This window comes from Leuresthes tenuis, unplaced genomic scaffold, assembly GCF_036924035.1.
Source record: "Leuresthes tenuis unplaced genomic scaffold, fLeuTen1.0.hap1 SCAF_9, whole genome shotgun sequence".
NCBI lineage: Eukaryota > Metazoa > Chordata > Actinopteri > Atheriniformes > Atherinopsidae > Leuresthes > Leuresthes tenuis.
In genome coordinates, this window is record NW_027325363.1 from 30,409,881 (window position 1) to 30,437,845 (window position 27,965).

Below are 27,965 nucleotides of genomic sequence, written 5' to 3' on the forward strand. Positions count from 1 at the left end.
ATCTCAGTGGAAACACAGCATCTCAGTGGAAACACAGCATCTCAGTGGAAACACAGCATCTCAGTGGAAACACAGCATCTCAGTGGAAACACTGCATCTCAGTGGACACACAGCATCTCTGTGGACACACAGCATCTCTGTGGACACACAGCATCTCTGTGGACACACAGCATCTCTGTGGACACACAGCATCTCTGTGGACACACTGCATCTCTGTGGACACACTGCATCTCTGTGGACACACTGCATCTCAGTGGAAACACTGCATCTCAGTGGAAATGCAACCTCTGAAAGCATGTGAGTATTTTCTACGTCTGATCGTTCTTTGTTAGAGGACCCCTTTCAAATTCTGTCCAAAAAACAACAATTATTTCTACCACTTAGTTATTAGTTTGTGCATCTGGATCTACAGGCAGACCAAAATGACAAATGACCAAAAAGCTGACTTTTTTCTGTTGGTCCCAGAAAAGACAACATTACTGCATATTTAACGGACATGTCAGGATGTGTTGACAGGACTCTAACATACCCACAACTGCGTAGCCTCCTGGTACTATGGGGTAGATGGTACCATCTGTGTTAATGCCATCTGGGAACCACGCTGCCATGCTTTCTCCAACCAGACGACCAAATGCAGCCCCTGAAATTCACACACAAAGACAGAAACAACAACAATCAGTAAAAGGTTTATTAGTCACAGTACCACTTCTGTTTTTTTATTTGTATGAATTTTCATCACAAAACAATATGTTATGAGAAAACCGTAACTCAAGAAGGAAACATTATTCAGCCTGTGGACAAACTAGGTCGAAACAGACTTATTATTTATATGTTGGCAGCTGAAGAAAATGTGCAATGATTTTATTATTTAGAATTATTAGTGCACATATTTGAATCATATTCAGCTTTAATTTTTGTTTTGTTTGACTCTTCTTGCATAAACTTTCCTATAATGGAGAATAGCCGTTTTTTATTTTCCTTTCTCTCCCTCTTGCAGACATTGAGTGGGTGTATCATTTCCAAAAAAAACCATTTCAACCTAACCTCTTTCAAGCAGACACCTGCTCTCGCTGTTCTAATACACACAAGTATAGCTTATTACCAATGACAAACACAGGCATGAAGGCTCCGCAGGGCACTGGGATGGTGGTGGCAAGGGCAGACATCCAGAACTATGAGAGAAAAAACAGAAGCAGAAAGAGAAAGAACAAAATGAAAGAACAGGATGGCATTTCAGTTAGCTTCAGAGCACCATCCGGTGTGCCCCCTGATGAAAGCCGAGTTGAAGCAGCAGCGAGGGGGCGGCCATGCGCAGCTTACTGCTGGGGTTAGATTGAACTGTCACATTCACTTTTCATTTGATAAAGACCCTGAAATAAACCCTGGGTAATGAGCAGGCTCTGCTGATTGGCCGACCACGTCAGACGAGGGGAAGGGACTGCTAATTAGGCCTGACAAACAAAAAAGGGAAATGTCAGCGCTAACAATGTGTGAGCATTATCGTCAGCAAGGAGCACACATGTGTGGCTGCACCTATCTTTAAGAAGAAATTAGTCTGTTATAGCGTTTGAAAACAAAAGGCTGCACTGAAACCGGGGACAGTAATAAAAAAAACAATCATTCAAAAACATCCAAGCTTGCTTCTTTGGTCTCAGAGATTATTAGAAGTCTCGTCAAAATTCCACTTAGGCCTTATCCAGTCAGTGCTGTCATGATCAGTTTGAATATAGGGTTAGTTTTTAAACCGTCAACTCTGTGGGTGCAATACCGCTGAGAAGATTTGAACAAACCAGTTTTAAGGCTGATGCTACAACTGTGGTTCAAAACATGGACAGGGATTGTTTTGTACAAAATAAACCAGGAGCATGACTTAAGACATGATACAGCCAGACAGTTTTGAGTTTATGTTGTATGCACAGTACTAACTTATCAAATATGTATCTGTATGTCCCTTTCTCAGCAGTTCATGATTTTGTTCTTTTGATTTTTTTTTCTCATCTTGGACTTCATAATTCATTGCTCGGAGGTTACAGTAAACAAAAGAAGCTTTTATGTAAAGTCTTCAAGGAAATCTCTGTACTTTTGCAAAAACTCAGGTACTTTAACAAATACACCAACCAGATTTTTTCTCAGTGTACTTCAATTGATTTGAGAGCTAAAGTCTTGTCTTTTTTTTTTAAATGTACCTTGAACACTGTACTGCAGCCGTCTCTCTGTGACTTATAAAATCCAATAAGGTGTTTGTATATTGAATGAAAATTAAATTACTTGCCGCCGCAGTATTGGCACTAATACTTGCACACTTGTAAGGTTAATAAACCAGCAAATAAATCCAAACTCCATAAAAAAAAATCCAGTGGTCAAACTTACTGTATGGATTTAAATGAACAAAAGTTCATTTAAATGAACAAATTTAAATGAACAGATGTTAAAAGAACATAATGCGCACAACCAAACAATTTTTTTTCTGATTATATGGAGCAAGGCCATTCATCTATTCAGCAGAGGCAAACACAGCTGAGATTGTCATATTCAGCTTTTCGCATGCATAAAGTAAGACGCATGAATTAGAGCATCGTACAAGCCATTACACAACCCTCATTGCTGTAATAATCTCATGGTTTCAAATAGACTTTTTAATTACACTCACTGCTTCATCTCCCTCTTCCCTCAGCTCCATCTATAGTTAGCTGTAATTAAGGCTGGCTGCCATGGTGACGTAATGAATTTCCTCCTGCAACCCCACACTGCTGCCGTTTTCCCACCCTGAGCAAACACACGTGTGTGTAGGTGTTCACACAGCTCCACGCACACACCATAACACAGACTTCGAGACAAGAATCAAACGCAAAAACATTTAAATACGCAACACGGCTTTGATGGGGGGGCCTAATGTTTTTCTTTTCCTTTGCCAACTATAGCTATAAAGAGCTATAAAGGTTGAATGGATCTGTAGACTAACAAAAGCCTGAATTCAATACAAAAGCCATCTGACACACAGTTAAAAGTCTGAAGTAACAACTGCCAAAGTGTGTTAGTCCATGACAGTGTACATGTGGGACATTACTGCAAAATTATCAAAGGCAAACTAAATGGAGAACAGTGCAATCTAATCCAATTGTAAAATTAGAGTCGGCCATGTATGGTCTCAGGATGAAAACTACTCTTCCTGGTTCTGGTTCTGCTGGAGTTTTCCCGCTCAACTGTCGCTTTGTGCAACTTCAGGGTGTGGGACTGAATCTAAAAATTTGTTGGTTTCCTGAACAAAGCAACTTTTTTCAAATTTACCAACTAATTTGGATTCTAGGAGATTAAATTTTATTGAACTGACTTGGATTGTAATTGGTTGGAATTGGACTGTATCGTTGTTGTTAGGTAATATATAAATGTGTTTTTATATATTGTGTTTACAGAAAGCTCTTTGGTAAAGAACTGAACAAATTAATTTGCCTAATCCTTAAAGATAATTTTTCTAGTAGTTTCTTATCTATAGGATGATAGTTTTTGTGTTTTTACATTGACTGCACACCTGCAGTCTTCCTCAGAAGTGTCACTTGATTTTGATGCGATGTTGTTTGTAATATATTTCAGCTGACGTAAGCAGGTTTGGTCGTCCTACCTTGATTGACAGGATGACCATCTCTCAGCCCATCTGACCTTCTGTTTAGGACAGAATCCCAGGTGTGTGAAAGTGTGTATGCCTCCTCATCCTTGCTTTACTGTCCCTTGGGCATGTCTCCTAATTTCTTTGGCTTCCCTGATCCAGCATTGGAATTTTGTGGTTTTCTGTTCTTATGATTTTCTGTTTTGCAGTGATCTGAGATGGTCAATTTTAGATTTACTTGTTCTGCCTTCTGCTTTGTTGCAGGAGTGTGAGCTTTGGATGTTTCCTTTTCAAGCATATCTAATAATGCTCACACAAGTCGAGAACGCTGCACGACTATGCCAGAATGCTTTTATATGTGTGTGTCTGGGTTTTTGCCCTTGGTTCAACCACTCAAAGTCTTCAAAGTGTTGTGGCATACCAGGATTAGCCCTGCCTCAGCACTAAGATGAGAGTTTTTGTCTTTGTCTTGCTCATAGTTGCTCTGAGGTTTCTCTAGAATCACTCTGACGCTACATGAGCTACAAGAATAAACAAAAAATATCGCTTGAACATAAGAAAATGAGGATAATTTAATCAATGCTTGTGACAAATGCAGAGCCTGTGTGATATACTGACAATGATTCCTGACAAAAACTGAACCTTTGAGAACAATTCATGAGCATGGATAACTCCACAAATCAGACTTTTTCTGGTATGACATAATGGTTAAGTTATGGTTAACTGTTACATCTTAGTAAAACAAAAAAGAAGAATCAAGCTACTCTGTCAGAATAGTGGGAGCTGTTTTTAAAGGATACAATAATAACCATGTGGACATCAGGAACAACGACACTCATAACCTACAAACCACAGAGAAACAGGCAGACAACAGAGACTGAAATATGCCTATGACCCTCAGATTTGTTTTTCAGGCACTTTTCTGGAAATAACACTTTGCTGTGCACACTAGTTTCAACATGTGAATAAGCAGGTGTTTACAGCTGTTATACAGCACACAGCTGAAAAGAGCAGAGAACGCTTTATTTATTGTGTGTAGATGGTGGTGTCATCTGAACCACCCACATGTTTATTCATAACAACACAATCACAAATCCTTGAACACAGGTGAGTGTGACAAGGTGCTGCCTGCAGTGTCTTCTCTGTCCTCACAGCACAGCAGCCTGAACCATGGAAACAGCATTGACGTTTACAGTTACACACGAGTCGCCCTCAGCTGGATCGGGGTTACCACGGAGATGGAATTACGAAATTATCCTTTTTGGCTGTAAATGTGGGCCCATGTCTATCTTGCCAGTTAAAGAATTGTGTCCTGAATGTACGAACAACAAGTAAAAACTGTGCTGTACTGTCACATTATAGAAATAATCCTTTTTTCTATAAAATGTATGACCATGACCATCTCTCCTCAGCTGAGGGTCTCACTTAAGGGTCTCTTGAAATGCATCTTTAGTTGAGGGAAATTTTTAAGGGATTTACTGCTTTTAAGGGGTTTTTGTGGTAAAAAAAAAATTTAATTTTACAGTTTACAGTTCATTCATACTTAATAGAACTGTTCTTGTTGTAACTGTGTATCATGTGACAAAAGGAGAACACAGAATAATTAAAAAGAAATGTCAACAGGAAAGATAACCAGAAAACCAAACTGGTTATTTTATTTTGATGAGTCCAAACTAACTGGACATCGATTGAATGCTGATTTTTTTCTGTCATATTACATAATATTATGCACGAACCTATTAAGTTAATATAACAAGAGGATTATCTATTTCGTATGGACAATTGTTGTAAAGGTCTGCCTGTACACATAACAATAAGTCACCATACTATTGTCACATGCCTCTAAATAGTAAATTCATTTTTCCAAACCTCTTCAACCTTTTCAATGCCCCTGAATTCTGTAATGTTTGATCCAATCCTCCAGGCATTGGAGTGCAGAGCACTCAACATTAGAGCAGGAAGAAGATCCTTCAGAAAGATCCTTCTGAGCACAACTCACTATCCTTTCAAGCACTCATGTGGCAGTCTACATGGTGAGAGGGCTGCAGCTACATTTTTGACAAAAAAATTCTAGATGCTAAAACTATGTTTCTACCTCGTTTGAACATAAACCCAATCATTGTTGGATTTTAGATGCTTTTTAAACCAAAGCTCATTTGTCATCAACCACAACTTCAAAACTAGTTTTTAATGCATAAACTTTGATAGCAAGCAGCTAAATCTGACCATGCAAAGAGAAACACAAGCTTCTCTTCTGCACAGGCAGAGTATAATCTACATAAAGAATTTTCTCCTGCAGGTGGTCTCTGGGTGTGACGTGATCGGCCAATGGGTGAAAACGGGAATCAGGAATAATAGCGGGTGCTTGCAAAATACTCTGCACGAGGTGAGCAACAAAAGCACTCTGTGGCAGTTTGAATGAAGCTCTCTATATGAGTTTTAACGGTTAACTGCTTAGAAAGGACAGAACAGATCAATCAAGCTGATCCGGGTCGGCCTGCCTGAACTAACACGATCCTCAGTTTTTATGCCCCAACTACTGTTGTAATAGATTCTCTGCAGCAGAAATGATTTCACTTCCACTGGGAGGAATCATTAATTTTTCATTTAATCTAATATAATCCACTGACTGTACATCACACAGAGATAGTGCATGGCGATCAAAATGTACGAGGATCTCTGACCTTAAACTGCAGAGACTTCGACAAACCCTCAGGGGAAGCCGAAGCCCAGAAGGCAGGAAAATAGCCAAGACTTGATTGGGTTGCTTGTTTGATTCCTTTCTCAAAAACAAGTGAGAGAAGGGAAAACGTCTTCTGTATAAGCCTACATCAACATCTTAGTAAATATTCTTAATGGGCCGCATGAATTTTACAGATGGCTTTAATGAGAATAGATCATTTACAAAGCTGCTTCAGGGCTGAAGCTGCTTTTAGAAAAAACTAATTAGTTCATATACGCAACTCCAATTTTAGTGGATATCATTTAGTAAAGAGTTTGATCAACAACAATCTGTAAAAGTTTTTGGATGCAACTCTAGTTGCAAAAAAATATCAAAACAGTTTGGACTCCACAGATCCACAGTCTGATCGTGTTTAAATGGAAACAAATCAAGAGCAGTGTAAATCTCCCCGTGAAGCCATCGGCCACTTCAACAGCAAGATGTGTCAATACTAAAATGTCATAAAAGACCCCTGAGCAATTAAAGGTCAAGCAGAAAGATATCAACCTGAAGTCGTTCTACGAAGATTAAAGACAAATAAAAGTCAATGTTGAAACAGAGAGGCAAATTAAAACTGCTGAGCATTAAAAAACTTTAAGCATCTATTTAATTTTAGGTGGTGCTGCTAACATATTTAAACTCACAAAAATAATTAGTCAGGAAAAGGGTTAGTAGAACAACTGTTAAGGACTTAATAACAGACCCGAATTGTAGCAGATACAATTAGATAGTTTGCAAAAGGACATTTTTTCCAGATATTTACTTAAGCTATAGGTAATACAATGAGCAGGATTAAGGTGGTTTCAGAGTTATCCACTTAAAAACAGACTTACAATTAATTCAGTTTAAAGTGAATCAGTTCTACCTAAAAACTAGTGGGTACTGGTGAGTTAAATCTGTACAAAAATTCAGACTTTTATTCTGCAGCTGCTGAGCAACACTGACCAGAGTCAAAAAGTGTTCAATAAACTGTAGAGACATGAGTTAGATCAAGATATAAGATGAGTGAAATGCCTTTGCAACTGCTGCTCATTTTCAAAGAAAGTCTGTGCAGAACATGACCCCCTTTATTAATCTAATTTTGTATCAAAATCAGCCGGACCATTCAATCTCAACCCTGTGGCAAGTTTTTTGACTAAACGCTCACGTAAAAGCTGGAAATGACCTTTTTCATGATTTATAAACATGTAATATAACAGGTCGTATAATTACTTTCTGTAATCTTAAGGTAGTTATGAAATATTCAAACCATGACCTATTACTACTAACCAGCTTCTCCTCTATCAGAGTTTTTTTCTTGTAACAGCGAGGATGACTGAAACGATAATCCTTATCAAACGCAATAAGGGGGGGTAATGTAACCTAAATGTATCATGACCTACAAAAAATGCATAAAACAAATGTTTGTGGACCAGTTGTTAAGGGTCACATGAACCTTTTTTACTTTGTGGATCATTTGCTGAAAGTTAAACTCATCATTCAGCTTATAAGGTGTCCAGCAAATCCGACCTAATGACTAAAGGTACTTGCAGCAGTTACTATTTATAACAGCTCGGTACTGACTTCCGTTTAATAAGTGAAGACCTGATTTATTGTATATGCACAATCCAAAAAAATCCTTGATGGCTACATACAGTATATGATGTAATTAAAAAACATGAGGACCACAGCTGAGTGCCACTACTTAAAACCAGGATAATGAGCTGTCAATAATCCATGTAGAGGTCACCAAAACGCAACACAAAAATAATGAGTCTGGATAGGGTTTGGCCACACTTCACTAAAGCAAATAGGCTGTTCTCAATGGATGGAAAAAAAGGCTAAGTGATTGTGCTTTCACAAACTGAGCTTCTGTCACAGTATGAACGGTAATAATATCAAATATGGGTTACTGTAGTTCAGTCAGACATGGCAACATTTGCAGCTGACATTACAACAAGTTCACACTTTTTCTTAATCCATCTTTCCTGCTGAATAATGTTTTTATAATGTTCTAAATAGATATAGTAATTTATCTATCACCATTCATCTGTTCTGGATGTGGATTTTGACTGAATTCTGTTTGACAGACCGAAGCCCAGCAGAACAGAAGGCAGGCAGGGAGAAGTGAAGGATACTGATGTCAAGGGTATCACTTCTGACACACTACTGCATACATTTATACTGTGATTTGTCATTCAGCTGGGAGCCTAGAGTGCTTATATGTGTGTGTCGTTTTCAGAGGACAGCGTATCGCCCGCAGGCCTCTGAGGCCCTTCTTATAATCCCACTCCAATTACTGCCCCACCGTTCCCCATCACTTAGTACCCACACCTGTACTAATAAATGCATTTCTCTCCGAGAGCTGTTGATGTGTGAATAATTGCACACCACTAAAAATAGCATTCAACAACTAAACATAGCAAATTAGTTGGTAGGTGTGTGATTGAGTGTTTGAGATTTCAGGTGGATTGAAAAGCACAAACAATCAAAACACAAACTTTCTCTGCATCACATCTAACAGCCCTCTTCCTCACATCAGGTGCATTAAATCTTCGTACAACATGTCAGTGTCTTCAGTATGGACACATTTCACAGCTTCACTTGGTGACCAGCTGACATGGACAAGCTGACGCTAGGCACTGCATGTGCAACTTTCCTTTCAAAACTTTAGTAGATGGAATGATGGTCTTCCTGAAGTTTCAGCATGAAAAACAGCAACAAGACAAGATGGCTGCCAAGCAGAATAAAATAACCATTCATTACCAAGAAGGAGGAGAAGTGAGAGCAATCTTGCCTTTCAAAATCACCAGGCAGAATGCAAGAAAACCAAAGGCTGTAATTAGACAGGGCCATTACAGCCTTACTTTGAATGCTCAGTGTGTGTCATGTAAGTTTCTGTGTGTGTGTGTGTGTGTGTGTGTGTGGGTGTGAGTAACAGCAAGAGAGAGCACACGAGTTAGTGTGTGCCCACAGACACATGTTGACAGGTGCTCAATGAGGTTATTGGAGTTGTCCACTTAAAGTTAGACAAGTGTGAGTGCGTGTTGTATCTTACCTATAGGTCACCTACAAGAAATGATGCATCTGTTTTAAGTAACTTTGCACATGTAGAGGTGAGACCCACAAACACACTGGAGAGACATCCTCACAATGAGAGGATCTATCCCGAAAGCTACAAGAATATTTCTCTGAAGGAGAAGGAGGACGGAACTGAGACACACACACACACACACACACACACACACACACACACACACACACACACACACACACACACACACACACACACACACACACACACACACACACACACACACACACACACACACACACACACACACACACACACACACACACACACACACACACGCACGCACACACACGCTGAAGGAGAGGACAGATGGCTGCTTTTGCCAAGAAAAGTTTACTCAGACAACGGTAACAGACAAAAGGATGGATGAGACATTCTTGATTGTCCTCATCACCGAGTGAATCAGCTGCTGTAACACTGTTCCATCACACTGTCAGTCTCTGTTTTTGTTCTCTGTTCTTTACCCACATGTTCCGTGGGATTACAATAGCAGGAGTTATGTCTCAGTGTGGGTATGCTTTTCTCAACTTATTTATAGCTATATTAAACTTAGACACACAGTGCCATTTACTGACTAAATCAAATCGGTCTGGGTCGTGTCGTTTAAATTTTTAAGTTAATAAATGTAGGATTCTAAATGGTGTAAACTTAAAACTGACTGTTGGAGGGTTACAGATACCTGGTGTTCAGCTCAACAACAGACTGAACTGGGAATGTAATACAAAGGGTGACTAAAACGATAAATTCTACATACTGTAATAATTTTGTAAAACTCTACCTTCATTGCTCATCCTGTGTTGCCCCATGTCTTCTGTATTGAGAACAGCAATGAGCTTATTTATGTTCCCAGACAGAGAAAATATGTGCATTTACTTCTGCAGTATGATCCAGTGGCCTACATGTCGTGGACTTTTAGTTTTACTCCCCTCATCAGAGAGAAAGACAACCCAGTGGCCACCGGAGACAATACCTGTAAACTAGTGGACAGACCAATAAAATACCCTGAAGTGGTGCAGCAAAGCAGAGAGCAGATAGTTTACAAACTGACTCTTTCCAGGAAAGTAAAGGGCTCTCTTTCCCTCTTATATTCATTGTTTTTTTTTTCCACAACTCAAATTGAACTTTGTTTTTTCTTAAAAGATCCACAACAAAGTGATAGATTGACACAAAGATATGTTCCCTGCACATAAACCTGTAAAAGTCTATTCATCTCTAATCATTTGTCAGGGGGACGGTGTGTTTTACTGCAAAATTTTCAATTGAACAATAAAACGATTTAACATTCTAAGGTTTGGAATGAAATTCTTCCGTTAACATCTTCCTCTGAGCTGATTTTTTTGGGATGGAGCATTGTGGTCCTTTGTTAGTGTGTATATAATCTTTTCTTTGCCATCTATGTAACTTAAGCTGACAAAAACTGCATTATGTGGATGTTACTTTAATTAAAACCATTTCTTTTAAATTTCAAGAACAGCAGCTGTGGTTCAGAAAACCAGAATTTGAATCCTGCCCACAGCCTACTGCTCATGAGCACGCAATCCCACAGAACCCCACTCCACTCTATTCTGCACCCACTCCTTACAGCTACACATGTACACACACACTCAGCTTTTGTTATTTTAGGACAGTATATTTGCATATGAGCTCAGCAGCAAATAGCAGCTAAGAAGGACAATCTAATCCTGATACACAGATGGGAAGCGGGGACACTGCGCTCATCTGGGACCCCAAACTTCTATTGGGAGGACAGGGGGCCAAAGAGGAAAATCAGTGTTGAGTACATGTTCAGCTTTTTTCCCCACTAAGGTCAAGGATGCAGTAGCTTGATTCCAACACTCCTCGTCACGCTCAATGAAACCCGGAGGAGTAGATCCAAAGCCTGGTACTGATACCTCTATGACATAATGTGCTTCCCAAATGCCTCTCACCTGCATAGAGATGTTGAGATCCAAATGTTGGACCCTCTTGGATGGATTTTACCATTTAATTTACCTCAGGCTGTAACTTTACGATGTTTTCTTAACATTTTTTGTTGTTAGGTAGTGGCTGCTGTAGCCATGATGTTAACCTCTGGCTGTGCTCCATCCTCTGCGTGCTTTTCAGTTTCATTCTCAACACCTGTCGCTGCTGATTAACTTGAAGGCAGAGATCAAATCCCCACCCCCCCACCGCAGAGAGGCTGCTATCCTCCTGCCCATCTGTGTACAATCAGCAGTGAGTCACCTCCAACCAAACAACCCCAACACGGACAAACCGTTCCTACTCTTCTGTGGTTTTAAAAGAGCATGTTTGGTGCACTCTAAACTCTAAGAGATTTAAAAATTGAATACATTAAATCTTAGATTATCTAATCATGAATATCTTCCAGAAGTTTTATGCTGGATTCCAACAACTTCTTTAGCTTTTTTCTCTCGTGCACCATACACTTTAAAATGAATGTAACTGGGCTATGATGCCTTCTATGATTTGGGTTAGGAAGCATTAAATTACAACCAAATTATATTGGATTCAGTTTCCAACATTTACAAGCTACTTGCAACTTCAGATCTGTAATCAGCATCTGTCCCCTCTGACCGCTCACCCAATGAACCAGAATCTAAATGATTTTCTGTTTGACCAGCTATGACCAGTGACTGGCAGACCAGGCTCACAGAGAATGAATGAATCATGAGCACTGTAAAACAGACAGCCACACACACACACACACACACACACAACAGTTTTCACCATTAGTCTGGAAAAACAACCACCAAACTGTTACAAACAACAAACTCGACTCCAAAAACACTGCTGCACATGCTCAGTGTGATGAAACTTACAGATGTAAAGCCAGTGAGAGCACACAGCCAGCAGCCTCTGCCGTCTTTCACTGACAACCGCAACGAAAGAAGTAAAGACATTAAAAAGGAAATCATGAAATCAGTCCAGGATGAAGGTTTCAGAAAAAAGATACATCACCTGAACCCAATATATCCAACACCAGGACGTAAGACGTTGCATTACCAGAATTACTGAATGTCTCGTCATCCAACACTTGCTATGATAGCCCCAAAGTTGACATTCGTTGTACAACAAACATAAGGCATATAATGGAATCCTTCTATAGTTGGACTTAATTTGCATCAAGGATCAAAACTGCCTTATCAAAAAAAATTTTTTTTAATAAATAAATGAGGAAATAAATAATTAAATACAAGTGTTTTTACATTTAATCATTCGTTGTTTTTTTGTACTTACTTTATTTGTATTTCAATATTTATCTTTATTTCCTCATCCATTTTTCATTTTCACATTTATTTATTTATTTCCAGGTTTTAATTAATTCATTTTCCCACTTTTCCACATTATTACATTTCTTCAGCCTTTTTTTCCTTCAGTAAGGTGGGCGTTTCTTCCATTGGTCTAAAGCATGATTCTCATCAGTGAGAAATGGTGTCAACCAATCAGCTCTCAATAAATCTACAGTAAACCAAGTTGCTCTGCCCTACTGAGATAATGGCTTCCCGTCAGGAGATTGAGAGTGAACTGAGGCAAATTGCTGACTTAGCCCAGAATAACACAGTCAGTGATGACTATTTCTTTTTTTATATTTGTATATTCGCATTTGATTTCAAGTCCCACAGGGGATACTACTTTTTTTTTTTGTTCTGATGCATCTGAACAGACATGGCAAATGTTCATTTAAACAAAACTTCATTTACGACACAAATTACTTTGGAAATTTAATAAAAGTAGGCAAAATAGGCGGTGGTGTCGAGAGCTTCTTTCTCTTGTCCTGTTCTTGGCTGTGTCTGCTCACTCTGACCATATGCAATCAAACATGCAAACGTTGTTGTGACACACTATACAGCATTTACCAGGACAGCTAAGCAGTTTTCCAACAGCTGCCGTAGCTACCAGCAACCACCGACGCTTTGAGCTAAAGGTCGCCAGTTAACGTGGACGCAGGTTAAACCGTGACACCGCCTGTCTCACAATGATATACGGACCTGTTCAAACGATGAGCCACTTCCAAATTTTGAAACACTAAAGGGTCAAAATCTGTGTCTGTGTGTGCAGCTGAAATAATAATTCTATCAGTCACAGTGTCTAACGGAAAACAATAAAAAGTCACCTCTGACTGTACTAAGTCAGCAATTTGCCAGGAGAAGTTTTAAGCATTGCTACTAAATTAGCTATTGAAATCCAACTTTAACTTCAACATATGAACACCATTCACAAATCTCTATAGAGCTGGATTTGGTTCAATCATAAGTTTGACCTTATAAGCATGCAGACGAATGAATGAAGGCCCTGTTCTTTCATTTCACATGGATTCCATAAACTCTTTCATTCAGAGATTAAAAGCAGACTGAAACTTTAAATGGTTGCTGGGAATGTAACTTTATAACATAGTGAGAGGAAACTGCCTTTTTATTCTTATCTTTATTCTTTTTTTTTAATGGGACGTCCCTTTGTTTATGACGAGAGACAAGCAGACACAGACTCTGTTCCAATTTGCTTTCATAAGGACAGGTCCAGTACTGGATTAAAAATCAGCAAAACCAGTCCGACTGCTAAAACTTTACAGTATGTTCTTCGTGTAGTCAAAATCTCCTCGACATTCCTTTATATTAAAAAACCACTGCAACCCCAAGCTCCAGTATCCATGGATTTTACAAACTTTGTAAGCACAAACAAAGAAACTGGCTAGATTAGATGTTTTATAAGGACACATACTAAAAAAAGCAAGTAAGCAGAGGAAATGCTGGACAGATGATAAATAGTAAACAAGACATTCTTGTATGTGTTACAACACATATCATGAGCAAAATCAACCATCAGTGCTGTAAGCTTATAATCTCTGTTTTGTATAGTAAACTTCAAAATGTACAAATTTGAGGAAAGTACACAAGTTTTTATCAGATTAATTGCTCAGTGGGTATGGCACATTAAACAAGTGATGGAATAAATCAAGTGTTACAAATCCAATTACAAGTTTCTTTAAAATCTCAGGCAGACTTTTTAGTTCTTCACTCTTACCTTCATGACGATGAAGAGGACCAGTGTGACAAATACATTGACTTGAGGGTGTTTCCAGGCTTGGGAGTGTCCAATGTAGTCAAATTCTTCAGCAATACCCTGTTTGGCCCATGTTCGGTTGTCCAGTAATGTCACCAGAGACTCCTTCTGAGTCAGCTACAAACAGCAGAAAATAACATAGTTTAATACATATAAACAGCAGGGGGCTGTTTGTTTTTTAATCCATCTTGGAATATAGATGACAGAAAAACTTATGTTTGTGAGTATTTTTCTTCAACTTTAAACAATATTTCCTGAGTTGGTGATAGAGACGCAATCACAGAATTTCAATGTTGCATTCTTTCTTGTTTTTTCCAAGATCCTTTTCACCTGACATCTATTTTCTATGATGACATATTTTCTCATCTCATCTCATCTCATTTTATGTCATTATGTTGCTAAATTGACATATGGTCAGACTAAATATATTTACCTATTCCTTTTCTCTAGACTGGGATTAAACCTTTTCACTTTTTAACTACAGACTTGCATGTAAAAGCAAGAAATGTCAGCTGTAAAAAATGAAACAAGGTTTTGGGATATAACCAGATAAAGTGACATGTAAAAACTGAGAAGAGAAGGGACAAACTCATTTTATAACAAGAGGGAACATTTATGTTTGTCAAGTAAAAGCAATAAATCGTCATGACAAAGTAACTCCACTTCACAAGCATTTGTAACAATAAAATTTTGGTCTTGAACTCAGTTTAGTTTTTTATTTTTATTTATATAGCGCCAAATTACAACAACTGTCATCTCAAGGCACTTAAATTATATAATCCAATTGGAATTCAATTCATTGTAATCATAATCCAATGAAATCCAATGAATTAATTTCAAAATAATCCAATTCATTCATATAGAGCCAATTCAAAAACAATGTCCTAGCTGAGGAAACCAACAGATTGCACCGAAACTTGTCTTCAGTCCAATCTCCCATCCTGAGCATGCCTGAGGCGATGCTCATGACTCATAAACGCAAAACATTTTGAGCAGGTTACATTTATTTTCTGTGCTATACATTTCATACATAAGAAGTTATACAAAATCTGTCAGTTCCATGAAAATAAATAAATAACTCAAATAAAACACATACACACACAGCAATCCTCTATTTTTACTAAAAGTTGTAATCTGTTGCTTTATAATTCAACTATGACACTAATTTGGATGTTTTAGGCATTTGAAGCATGTCTGATCGCGAAAATGACAAAAAACTACCAGAGCAAAATTCACTAAACCCAGCAGACAAAAAGAGCCTGAGCAAAGGGAGATGCCTTTAACACTGGTGTAGAATTACATCACTCAACGAATAATTATGGAAGTGGAACTCTCTAATCCATTTTCAACTCAGTTCAGGACTCAGTCAAATCACAACAGAAGTTACAGAAGAGCATTTTACAAGTTCAGTTCAAGCCCATTTAAAGACCAACTCAGTTCAATCCAATTACCGTTCAATACAGTCTATCCCAGCTGTCATTGGGTGAGAGGCAGTGTACACCCTGGAAGGGTCACCAGTCCAAGGAGCATAAGGAGATAAATTAATCTGCAGCTGTTTAAATCTCTGCAGATGACTGGTGGTGAGGATGCTGCCTGCTGCCAAAGATATGATGATGAATACGTGAAGGGTAGGACAGACGGATCACAGGCACAGAATTCTGAGTGTGCTCCAAAGAGAAGAGCTTTAAGAAGAGTGGGCCAGCGTGGGCAGAGCTTCAGAGGCCTGAATCACCCCTCATTAGGAGCCAAGACTGAGCAGGATCTTGTGCACAAGAGTGCACGGCTCTGTAATGTATGTGTGTCTGAAGCCTGAAGATGGACAGACTATTCCTTTTCTAATTCTGATATTTAGATGGATGACAGGGGTACAATTAGAAGGTCACACACACACACAAGCACATTTTAACCTTTGAAACAATCAAACACTGGCATGAATGGTGATCAGGCTGTTATGTTAACAGCATAATGATCTGAAAAGCTGCTCAGCTGCATGAAAACCACAACGACAAAGTGCAACATGTACACCACGGGGACAGAAACTAATAACATTATTTTCAAGACAAAATAAGTTGGGCAAGCTTGTTGGTTTCTTTGGAGTGAAATGCAAACATCTAGGCAAGGTAAGTTGCATTAATCCTTGTAGTTCACACTTTTTAATTTCAATCATTCATTTGCACATTTCCTTAATGTTTTCCTTGTTACTGTACATCGTATTTATAAAAACAAGGCCTACACGTGTATGATGATTTCAGGGTAAATGAATGGCAAATCCATTGTTCAATCCACAAACAAACAAAGGAATAAAGAGGTATTTATTTTCAGAACACACATATGAAATATTTCAGTTTTATATTGCTTTAACTATTTACTAAAGTGATGCCACATTGGGGCTATTTTAGTGTACAGTGTGTATGGTCAGATTTTCAAATGAGGGGAAATAATTCAGATGTGTAAGTTTTTCAAAATGTAAAACTGTTGTACATTCGTTAAAATTCTTTAGCAACGGCCTGTGGATTAGCCAGTGACAGGTTACAGCACAAAGCTTGTGAACACTTTAAACTCTTGTTTTTATCTGAAGATTATGCTTTTGTAGCTATTTTCTCTCCAGAATATCAATATGAACTTCAATATGATGCATACACATACATTTGTAATGGTTGCAGTGTGGCTAAAGAATAGAAAATAACAGTACATGTTGAACAGGTGTGGGAAACCTACCCTTCCAGCCATAAACTGTCCAAAGCCAGGAGGAAATGTCATCGTTGAAATGAGTAAAGTGACCAGTGCAGGATACAGCAGACGCCTGTAAGGGAGAGAAAGAGGAAAAGGAGGGGCATGAGGGAGAGTAATACACACAGGACAAACAATCAGTGTTTGTCCAGAACAGAGCTTCTCCATCTTTACAGCTCAACATTCACCACAATGTGGCAGGCTGCACATTCAGTAAACGCTGCCGAGTTAAATGATCCAAAGCAATAATATCTGTGTGTGTGTGCTGTTTGTACAATGACACGGCTTAAAGGGCCCTTCATCACAACAGGACAGCCTGTTTCATAGAACACGGGCTGAACACACAGTATGACAGCATGTTAAAAGACACAACGTTAAAAAATACAGTGCACTTACAGAAATTAATATATACCTATATAATAACAATAATAATATAATAGCCTTAAAAAGAAAAAGAGTGGGACTCTATTGTATTTACTATTTTTCCTCACTGAATAAATGGGGAAATCTCTGCCTGACCCGCTTACTCTGACTCTGTTTAGCACCTCAAACATCGACGTATCTCAGTCTAAAACCAGAGAGCGATTCTCAAGAAGAAAGAGGTTATCATAGAAGGTCAGATGAAAGCGGGAGAATCAGAATAGTAACGGGTTTACTTTCCTTCACTAGCAGGCCCTGCTCCCAGCACACGGCCGCAGGCTCTGCTGGCACACGGCCTGCAGCTGAGCGCCTCTTTTTTGGCTTTGCCTTTACTGTCTTTTGTAAACTTCCTTACAGCACGTGCAATTCACCCCAACCAGCACAGTTGGGAATGGTTCGGCCCATCTTCTACATACAAGCAATCTGACCTGACCTTTCTATGGCTGTCAAAGCAGAAATCCTTAGTTATAGTGTCAATGGCTGATTTTGCTTGAAACATGTCTTGTAACATAATGTTAAAAACTTGAATTAGAGGAAACTATTCAATTTTCGATTCAAGTAAACTCAGTTCAGTTTTATTTATATAGCACCGAATCCCAACAAATGTAATCTCACGGCACTTCAAAAATACAGTCCAATTGAAACTAATTAGAATCCAGTTCACTGTAACACAATCATAATCCAATCAAATCCTTTCAATCGAATTTAGTCCAATTAGTCCAGTAGCCTGGCTAAGGACACCAACAGATTGCACCGAAACTTCTCTTCGCTCCAATCCCTCCGTCCTTTCGTGCACAAGGGGACGAGATGATTTCCAGATTTCCAGTTTTTCTGAGTTTAACAGAGTTGAAGTTTACAAGGACTCGTGACAAAGAAATGCAGCCAATTTGAGAAACAGATACTGACGTTTACAAAATTAAGCCTCTCCTAAAATTAGTTAAAAAAAAAAAAATATTAGGGAAAAAAAAAACAGTCCAAAAACGTTGAGGGAATGTCTCTCAAATACAACTGAACCCGCTTCCATAATTGTTGAACCTACTTTTTCATGAGGAATCTGTTGATGGTCTTCTGCTTTCTGATGAACTGGACAATCAGCCGGTTCAGGTAGACAAACAAAGCACCACCAAAACCACTGGCAATACTGCAGAGACAGAAACAGAGAGTCAGATCTATATTTTTCTACTTGGCATGAGAAAGTACTCTGTGTGATCAGATAAACTAAATGGAATTAATTAATTCAATAAATTAATTCAAGTGTAAACAAAACAACAAGGGTAACATTTTTCTCTCTTGAACCACCGCTACAGGTTGCCACCAGTACATTTGGCTAGAATAATATCAATGTAAATGTAATGAGGGTCCAAGGCACTGGAAGCAGCTGTCTGTGATAAGAGCAAATGTGATGCAAAGAAGTCATAAGGTGTGTACAGCAAGGAACAGAGACATGTCAGTAAAGAAGAAGGCCAACAACAGAAAACAAATTCATACAACGACAAGAAACAAAGGCTAAAATGAAAAGACAAAATTGCTGCTAAGAGCTAGGACAGAGAGTGCGAGCACAGCGTCAGCTTGTGATGTGTGGGTGAGTCTGAGAAAAACGCAGTAAGACAGCTTTATATAAGTGCATTTAAAAGCTCAGTGGGAGTCTTCTTTATAGCAGTGAGAAGAGAAGAAACAGAAAAGAGGTGGGAAAGAAAAAAAATAGACTCAGACAGCTTTGCAGGCAAACTAATCCTTAGAAATTTATCTTACTGCATTATTAATTCCATCAAATACCTTTAAATAAATAATGAACGGCATGATGAGGGAGTCTTTGCCCCCCAGTGCAGCAGGAAGAAAACACTGCACGTTTGCCTCTTTGTATTCATTGATGCTACTTTTAAAAAGGAAAATCACCGTTTCCTCTCCCTGTGGGCAGCTCAGTAATACAATTCCAGTTTATGATGGAGTGTAGAGTGAAGGTTAGGGTACTGCTTAAAGACAAGCAGGGTGAGGGGTGTGGCCAGGTGATACCTCCCCCTAAAGAGAAACACCAAAGAACTGCAGTGTGTGGCTTACATGCTTTGTTTCACCATCACTAAGGTCCTCCTTAGGAACAGTTTGAAAGGGGGCAGGTCTGACACCACAAACTACAATGCTGCAGCCTTTACATTATACTGATTGGTCTGAACTTTGGTGTTTTAGCTAAACTTATAGTTTGGAGCCTGGCTAGATGCAGTGTTGTTTATGTCAACAATAACGAAATCATTTCGCTGACGCCATTTTTTTTCATGATGATAATGAGATGGTGACGAGATAAACATGGCTCTTTGATGACTAAAACATGACTTGTGTGAGTTTTCATTGACGAGACGAGAATGGACGTAAATGTTAGCGGGTGGTCTGTCAGACGTTTAAAATGCATGACATTGCTGCTTATTTGTGCGTGCAATCTTAAAACCTAAATAGTATCTGCTGCTGCATCCTTTCCTTGTTTGGTCCCACCCACCACCTGGCATGCAGCGCTTGGCTTTTTTGGAGTAATGAACATTGATTCCACTGTTACCACTTTATCTGTGTGTAATGCACAATCCTTAGATCAGAAAGTATTTGCCGTTGGGTGGAAACATCTGTCTAAAACCATTCCTTTATTATTGTAATTATTGGGGAAAATAGCCAATCTGCAAGCTCATAATGTGTTGAACTTATAGATCTGCTATTTTCACAACCTATTTCTCCACTACCTATTGGCCTAAATTAATTTGTTAAAAGACTATACTTCTCTTTTCTTTTCTTTTTTTTGACTAAAACTATACTAAAACCTTTTTGAGTTTTCGTCGACTAAAACTTGACACACACATCACATATAGAAGTGACTAAAATTTGACTAAAACTAATAAATGGTACATGGACTTGTACTTGTATAGCGCTTTTCTAGTCTAACTGACCACTCAAAGCGCTTCACTCACACACACTCATACAGCACGTTAAGATACAAATAACTACGTGCTTTCTAATCATTCACACACATTCATACCCCCAATGATACACGTGGGGTTCAGTGTCTTGCCCAAGGACGCTACGACATGTATCCTGGGGAAGCCAGAGTCGAACCACTGACCTCCTGATTGGTGGGCGACTGCTCTTCTTCCTGAGCTACACATTTCTAATCTAAGATGGTTGTCAAAAACAACACAGGCTAGATGGATTCTCTCATTAATGTGATCCACGAAATCAGGAAATAATCAGGCTGCCTTGAAAGGTAACATATTAACACCAGAGATTAAATCAGCACAGTTACTTGCACAGTTTGATTGGAGTTGACAAGGCAATTTAACGGGACCACCCTTCTTGTCCCAGTATACCTGCACAGGAGCACGCTGTGAACTGTGTAAGAAATTGTTCGAGGCACTCTGCTAATTCTAACCTCCTTTGTAGGAGATCATAGTACAGGATTTTATTAGAGCAGAGCGACAGTCTGGAAGTGCTTTAAATGACCGTCAGTTGACATGTGTCTGTTAATGGGATGATTTTCAATCCCAGTTTCTGACAGAAGAAACAGAAAAATATGTGAATGGGAGCATCTTTACTGGAAATTCAGCTGGATTAATTTCCGCATACACTGACTGTTTTTACTAAAAGATGCAGAAAGATAGAATTTTGGAGCGTGTACAGGATGCTAAAGTTAATTTGAGTCCGTTTGAATCTATACATGAAGAAGACATCCTTCCTCAACCTCATTATCAGGGTGTGTTAGTCCAGCTTTGACAAGCGTCATTTCTTTTGATTGGACTAATTTATTTATTTTTTTTTAATACTTTAGTGTTTTCAGATTAGTCTGACAGTGATTAATTAACTGAATGTCTTGTCTGTGTTGGAAAAAAACACAACCCTGTTATTCTGTTTGGCGCCAACTCAGTAAGGAAATCTTTCAATGATCGGTTTAGATCTGCAGGGCTCTGTTATATCACAGGACCAGCTCAGGGAAGAATAGCCTCCACATCTTTATCTGCACCCAACGTTTCACATCGTGCTGCAGACGTCGTACCTCAGAAGTAAAATTATTATTTTTTGTTCAAGTCCTTGTTAATAGATGAATATCTGAATGGATGAAAACTAAGATTTACAGCTATTTTCTTTTGTTTTGTGTTGAACTGAGTTGTGCATTTTTAAAAACAAAGTGTAATTGTAGACCTCACTGAGCAACTTTAAGTTGAAATGCATTTGTTTAAATGAGCAAAGTACAACAGCGCTCAAAGGCTATTGTGAAAAAAAACAGAATCGGAGTGTTATATAGCGGGTACAAATATGGACACAAGTGGTATATTATCCCTCATTTGTGTAATATTACTGTACTGCACGCATTCGCATGTGTGCTTGTTTCTGTGTGCAGTAATGAGGCTGTATTTCACTCTGTGAATCTCTCACTTCTGCAGCCTGAAGCTGTAATAAACACTTTGAAGAGGCGCTCACTTTTTACAAAGACGTGCCCTTGGCAGCATGTAGCACAGAACAAACTGTTTCTGCCCTAGTTGACTGAGACACTGACCGAATTTCCCTGCTTGACAGCTCATGGCAAGGGGAAGATGGAAACTACATGAATGATACAAACGCACAATGCATGAGTACATAGTAAGAGACTAAAATGTGGAGTTGTGAGTTGTTGAGTGAAGTCAGGAGAAATTAAAAGGACAAAAACAGCTTAAGGATCTTATGAAAAGGCAGGGACTTCCATCTTAAAGAAGCTGCTTGAGGGGGAAAAGAGCATCCCTCCCATGTGTCCATGAGCTTCCTTCCTAGGTCCTTGTCCTCATTCTAAGCCAGAGAAGAGCCCTGAAGCTAAAGCAGGAGAAAATAAGGCAGCTGTTGCCAGCTAAATTATCCATGTAAGGTGACTCACTCGGGCCCCCCTGAGGCAACACCTCCAAATGCTCTAGAAAGAGGAGCTCCTAAATAAAACCTCTATTACAGCATTTTTCATAATCAGTGGGAATATCTGTTAGAAGAAGCAGACTGGCAAAAAGTTATTTATTTGAAATATCCATCCATCCATTTTCTATACCGACAGTCCGTTAATCGGGTAGCGGGTGGGTCATCGGGCAAAAGGCGGGGTACACCCTGGACAGGTCGCCAGTCCATCGCAGGGCCACATAGAGACAAACGAGACAAACAACCATGCACACTCACACTCACTCCTACGGACAATTTGGAGTCACCAATTAACCTGACATGCATGTTTTTGGATGGTGGGAGGAAGCTGGAGTACCCAGAGAGAACCCACGCATACACGGGGAGAACATGCAAACTCCACACAGAAAGGCCCCAGGCAGGGATTGAACCTGGAACCCTCTTGCTGTGAGGTGACGGTGCTAACCACCACACCACCGCGCAGCACTATGTATTTGAAATATATATTTTTTTAATTATTATTTAAATGGCCAAACTCACTTACGTTATCAGGATGGAGCTATGGAAAACTTTACTTAAAGCTTACCCAATGACAGCGAAGGCAGGAAGCTCCTGGAGGTCAAATGGAAAGTCTAACCGGAAACGAGTTTTAAAAAGGGCTGTGATGGTCTCTGTGGAAAAAGAAAAAGTACAGCAAGAGTTATTAAACAGAGCAAGCCCCTATCACATCAACCAATCATCTCAATCATAATGTCAGTTCTAAGATAAGGCCTGAACGTCTAGTTTCTGATGGTAGATAAGTGAGAAGAAAAGATTCAGCTTATTCTGCAGGTGCTGACCAGAACTTCTGACCTCACAGTGCCAGATAGTTGAAGAAAATTTTGTAAAATAAAAAAAACAACATATTTTATGTGAATGGACGTGGATGGATGGGTGAATGTGGCTTGTAAGGGAAAAGTGCTTGAAAAAACAGTCCATTTATCATAATCACAGGCAAATGGCAACCATAGAGATGCCTCAAGGAAGTAATCCACAATCAAGTACCTACAAAGTGTAAGGCAGGTCTTTAGGAGTCAGCTGAATGGAAAGAATAAAGTCAAAGCCATCAAAATGTGTTCCCTGACAGTCATCAGTTACCCTGCTGGCATGACAACCTGGCCAATCTGAAAGAGGGAAGGCTCGTGGGCTACTGAGCATCAGAGCCAAAAAAAAAAAAAAAATTAAAGGAATACATCAGGAATATGGTCCTCAGTAATGAACTGCTAAGTGAATGTCTCATCAGTCCAGTACGCATGGAAGATGCAGACATGGAAAGCCATAACTAAGTGGCAGGAATAGTGTACAGGAACATCTGCACCGAGTATGGGTTGGAAGTTCCAAAGTCAAAATGGGAATACTTCCATACTTCCAAAGGTAGTGGAGAATGACAAAGCTAAGGTCCTGTGGGACTTCCAGATCCAGAATGATAAGCAGGTTATGGCTAACCAACCGGCCATTGTGGTGGTGAACAAACTACAGAAGAAGGCGGCAGTAATGGATGTAGCAATCCTGAGTACATTTCTCTTACCTTCATCTCTGTTCCAAACAGCCAGTACTCTGAAGATGAAGGCACTGAAGGTGGCAGCAAAAAAACCTCTCCAATAGTTTCTCACAGCAAAGAATGTAGAAGTTACTTCAATACTGAACAAGACACCTGAAACACACAAACACCAGGATGCAAAAGCAGTCATAATGACAAAGATAAATATAGAATACAGCACCCTTTATAAACAAACTGTCACTTCTCGACATGTAGAATTCTGTTGACCACATTGTACAGGTGTTATGACAATGGGTGACTTTTTTGTCACATGTTTTCATAAATGTTAACAGCTAGCTAGCATCTGCTCTCCAATGTAACCGGCATTGCTAGGAAATCAAAGCTGGACTTCTGCCCCTTTCACTGTATGCTCTTCTCTGAAATATCAATACAATTGCTCCAATACAATTGGCCTCATGTAAGAACATTTTCATATTCTTATTCTGAATTTCTCTCATTTTTTTCGTACGAAGACGCCACGTCAGATTCAACAAATGCTCTTAACTTCGGAAAAGTGTGTAAACAAACTGCATAAACATGATGAATGCCACCCATGCGTATTTAAGTGCAAGAGGATAGTAAATTTGCACACTCCACGCCCAAAATGATACCATATAAGGCTACGCTTCCTCTCTCCTGTGACACAAAGTGTTTAGAGTTGAGTCATGAGAATGGCATCAAGGCACAAAAAGAACAACTTTACGGGCTCTCAGATTAAAGTTCTGCTTTCAGAGATTCAAAAAGGAAAATCTGTCAATTTTAGCAGTGTCAGCAGTAAAATAACGGTGAAATTAAGTCAAACCGTAATGTCAGCATAATTACGGTGTATAATGTATATATTTATTTATTCATGATATCTTCAAAGTAATTAAATATACAATCCATTAGTCTAGCAAACTTGATTCGAATAACCGCAGACAATTTTACATGACTCCTACAACAGGTCTGGATCACACTGAAAGAAAACTCAAAATACGAGAAGATTGATGAATGCGGCAAGTTCTCTTAAATTATTCGTACACACCACTTAAAGTCAGTACTGTTCAGTACTCGTACTGTTCGTACGAGTGGTTCTTGCATGAGGCCCAGTGTTTTTTTTTTCTCTAGTTAGTTACAGTATGTGACAGACTTCTTTCCCTGCAGACTCACCTCCTATGGGGGCAGCAAAACAGCAGCCCACCCCTACTGCACAGGCTGCTGCCAGCATCTCGATGTTCCTTGATTCATTCTGAAACAAACACACACACGCAGTTAGAGCTGAGTCAGTCTGCCATTTAAGCATATTTCCGAACAGCCAGTACAGGCAGGACATTCATTAGTAACATTTGACTCTACAGTTTCTCTGTAGCACTTAGCTGCACTGTTGAAATATATAATATATTCATTAGAGACAGTAATGTAGGTGTAAGCAGATAGAAGGGAATAGTGAGGGTTAACTGTCTAAATTTCTGACCTCATATAAATACATTCAATTCCCTAAGGAATAGGCATGGGAGCAGTTGTAGCTTTTAACAAACACAGCAAATAAAAGTAAAATAAATCATGCATTTTTAATGCATTATGACGTATATCCTTCAATAAGTGTGGTGGTGGTAAAGAGGGGCAAGTGTAGTTTGTCATTGTGCTGTGGCTTATCCTGGTTTGGCATGTGATACCATTTCTTACAGACACACACATCTCTTCTAATAACCACAGAAAGCAAATAATGCATATACTGACCCAAGTATAGCTGGGTTTCAATACTTCTCTTAATGAAAAGATAATTCAAAGGAAACTATTGCAAAGTAAAACCTGATAACGGTCAGAATCAGTCCCTTACCTCCTTCCGTTTAACTTCAATGAACATTCAAAACAAATATTTGAACAGTTTGAACAGAAGTATTTCTGTAAAACTCTCATGAGTTGATACCGATGTAAAGAGTAGATGCGGCAATGTTCTTGCAGTGTGAATATATCTGACAAGACATGAGCAGTGCAGGAGAGGGGACATGGAATGGGGAGCATACCGGGAATTGTGCGATTGGATTACCTTAACCCCTATTAGAACAGACTCCTTCGGGAAGCATGAGAATAAGAAAGAGACTTACACTAGCAGAGAATGTATCACAAAACTGTGTGTACATCAGCAAACTTTCCACCATATCAACTCACATTCACAGATCTGAATGTAAAAACATTGCAATTATATCTGATCTAAAGTCAGCCCTTATGAAAATAAAATGCGAAGCACTCATCCTGGTTTTTAAAGTACAATCCACAGGCTACATTAGCACACTGTACTTAAAACTCTGGGGAGGGAGATATTGCTGCAGTGGGACTCTTCATACACTTACACTCATACACACACACATTTTATATTAATATGCTGTAAAATGCAGCACAACACTCTTCAGAGACAACAGGGTGAGTGACAGAGGATTACAGAGAGACAACATAATATGGATGAGGATAAAGTTACAGAGGAGTGATGTGAAAGAAGATGGGCACACTAAGGAAAGGATGAGAGGAAAAATGATGGGCATTGAGGGACAGACTGTTAAGGAGGGTTGTAAACTAATAAATGTTGCTTTTCTATTTGTTTTGAAGCAGCTGAAGTTTATTTCCTCCATCCATCCATCCATCCATTTCCCATAGCCACTAGCTCAGCTGCCAGAGGGGTGAGAGGCAGGGTGTATTCTGGACAATTCGCTCAACCATCACAGGGCCCCACAGAGAAAGACAACCTCCTTATTTTTCTGGTCAAAATGGTGGCGTGTAATACAGACGTTCACATTCTTGGTTTAAAAAGCCCTAACTAGCCATCAGACAGGTGTTTCACAAATGTTTTATGGTGACAGAGACAAGTGAGGGAAGAAAAGTCTAGACTGCATAGCCGTGGGCTACACAGATAATTGGCAGGTTTTCTGGGGAAAACTTGGTCTGATTGGAAGAAAACATCGATCCCACTTTGGAAGGGGCAGCTCTCATATCTAGAAATATGGCTGAATTTATAAGTCATTCAAAATCATCCCCAAAACCACATAATGACTCTGTCTGCTCCAAGACCACCCACATTTAACAGATCCTGAAAAAAACATTAGATTTCTCCTTTCCAAGTCTCTGTTAGTGAATGACTTAATTGGTGATCATATAATTTGTCTTACAGAATCCTGGTTGCAGCAGGAGGATCGCGTAAACATTAATGAATAAATTCCCTCTTGCTATTTAAATGTTCACATTCCTCGAACCACAGGCAGAGGAGGAGAAGTAGCAGCAATATTATTGAGAAAATACAAAAAGCCAATAAATAGAACTGATGAGGGCAGGTGGCATGTATTGTCTACAACCCGAGAGGTGAATCTCTGGGTGAAAAAACACACCTCATCACTGCTGTGTCCTCTGGTCAAACACTAAAATCACCTCTGGGTGATGGAGGCAGGACATTTTTGATAAAAAATATACAATAAATGATTGAATAATAATTTAAAAAAAAGAACATCAATAATAAATGCACCTATAGAAATTTTTCAAGAATAACAATAATACACAGTCAGAACAACGCTTTGGGGGATGAAGTGAAGGAATACACCAGTCACACAAAATAAATGTAGAAAAATAATTCACCTCATAGATTCCTCCAAACAGAGACATGAACTTGCTGAGGAGAGCAGCACACAAACTGGCGATGTGTACAAAAGGACCCTGGCAGGAGATAAAATAAAGTTGTTAAACAGCTGCAGTCACTTCAGGTTAAGCACCACTCAACTCCTGTTGATTGCGAGCCACATGTGAAGCGGTCTGGAAACACATCAACAACAAGAAAGTCTGCAGAAAACATCAAAATGAACAGGATTGAGTTCAAAGTGGAACTAAAATGATTAAAAGTGAGCATTAGAGTGGTGAGGCATGA

At 39.1% G+C, this 27,965-nt stretch overlaps 1 protein-coding gene across 5 annotated transcripts in view; it reads right to left on the reverse strand.

The window, feature by feature from the left end:
• LOC140314696 (chloride channel protein 2-like) overlaps window positions 1-27,965 on the reverse strand; it is a 125,571-nt gene that overhangs the window by 38,085 nt on the left and 59,521 nt on the right. For all 5 annotated transcript variants that reach the window (XM_072393038.1, XM_072393037.1, XM_072393040.1 and 2 more), the window contains 9 exons: window positions 27,680-27,757; window positions 25,226-25,304; window positions 24,065-24,190; window positions 23,084-23,168; window positions 18,650-18,751; window positions 17,179-17,263; window positions 14,422-14,577; window positions 1,103-1,172; window positions 530-640 (listed from right to left, as the gene is read on the reverse strand). In XM_072393038.1, the coding sequence (XP_072249139.1) occupies window positions 530-640; window positions 1,103-1,172; window positions 14,422-14,577; window positions 17,179-17,263; window positions 18,650-18,751; window positions 23,084-23,168; window positions 24,065-24,190; window positions 25,226-25,304; window positions 27,680-27,757 (892 nt within the window). The remainder of the gene's footprint in view (window positions 1-529; window positions 641-1,102; window positions 1,173-14,421; window positions 14,578-17,178; window positions 17,264-18,649; window positions 18,752-23,083; window positions 23,169-24,064; window positions 24,191-25,225; window positions 25,305-27,679; window positions 27,758-27,965) is intronic.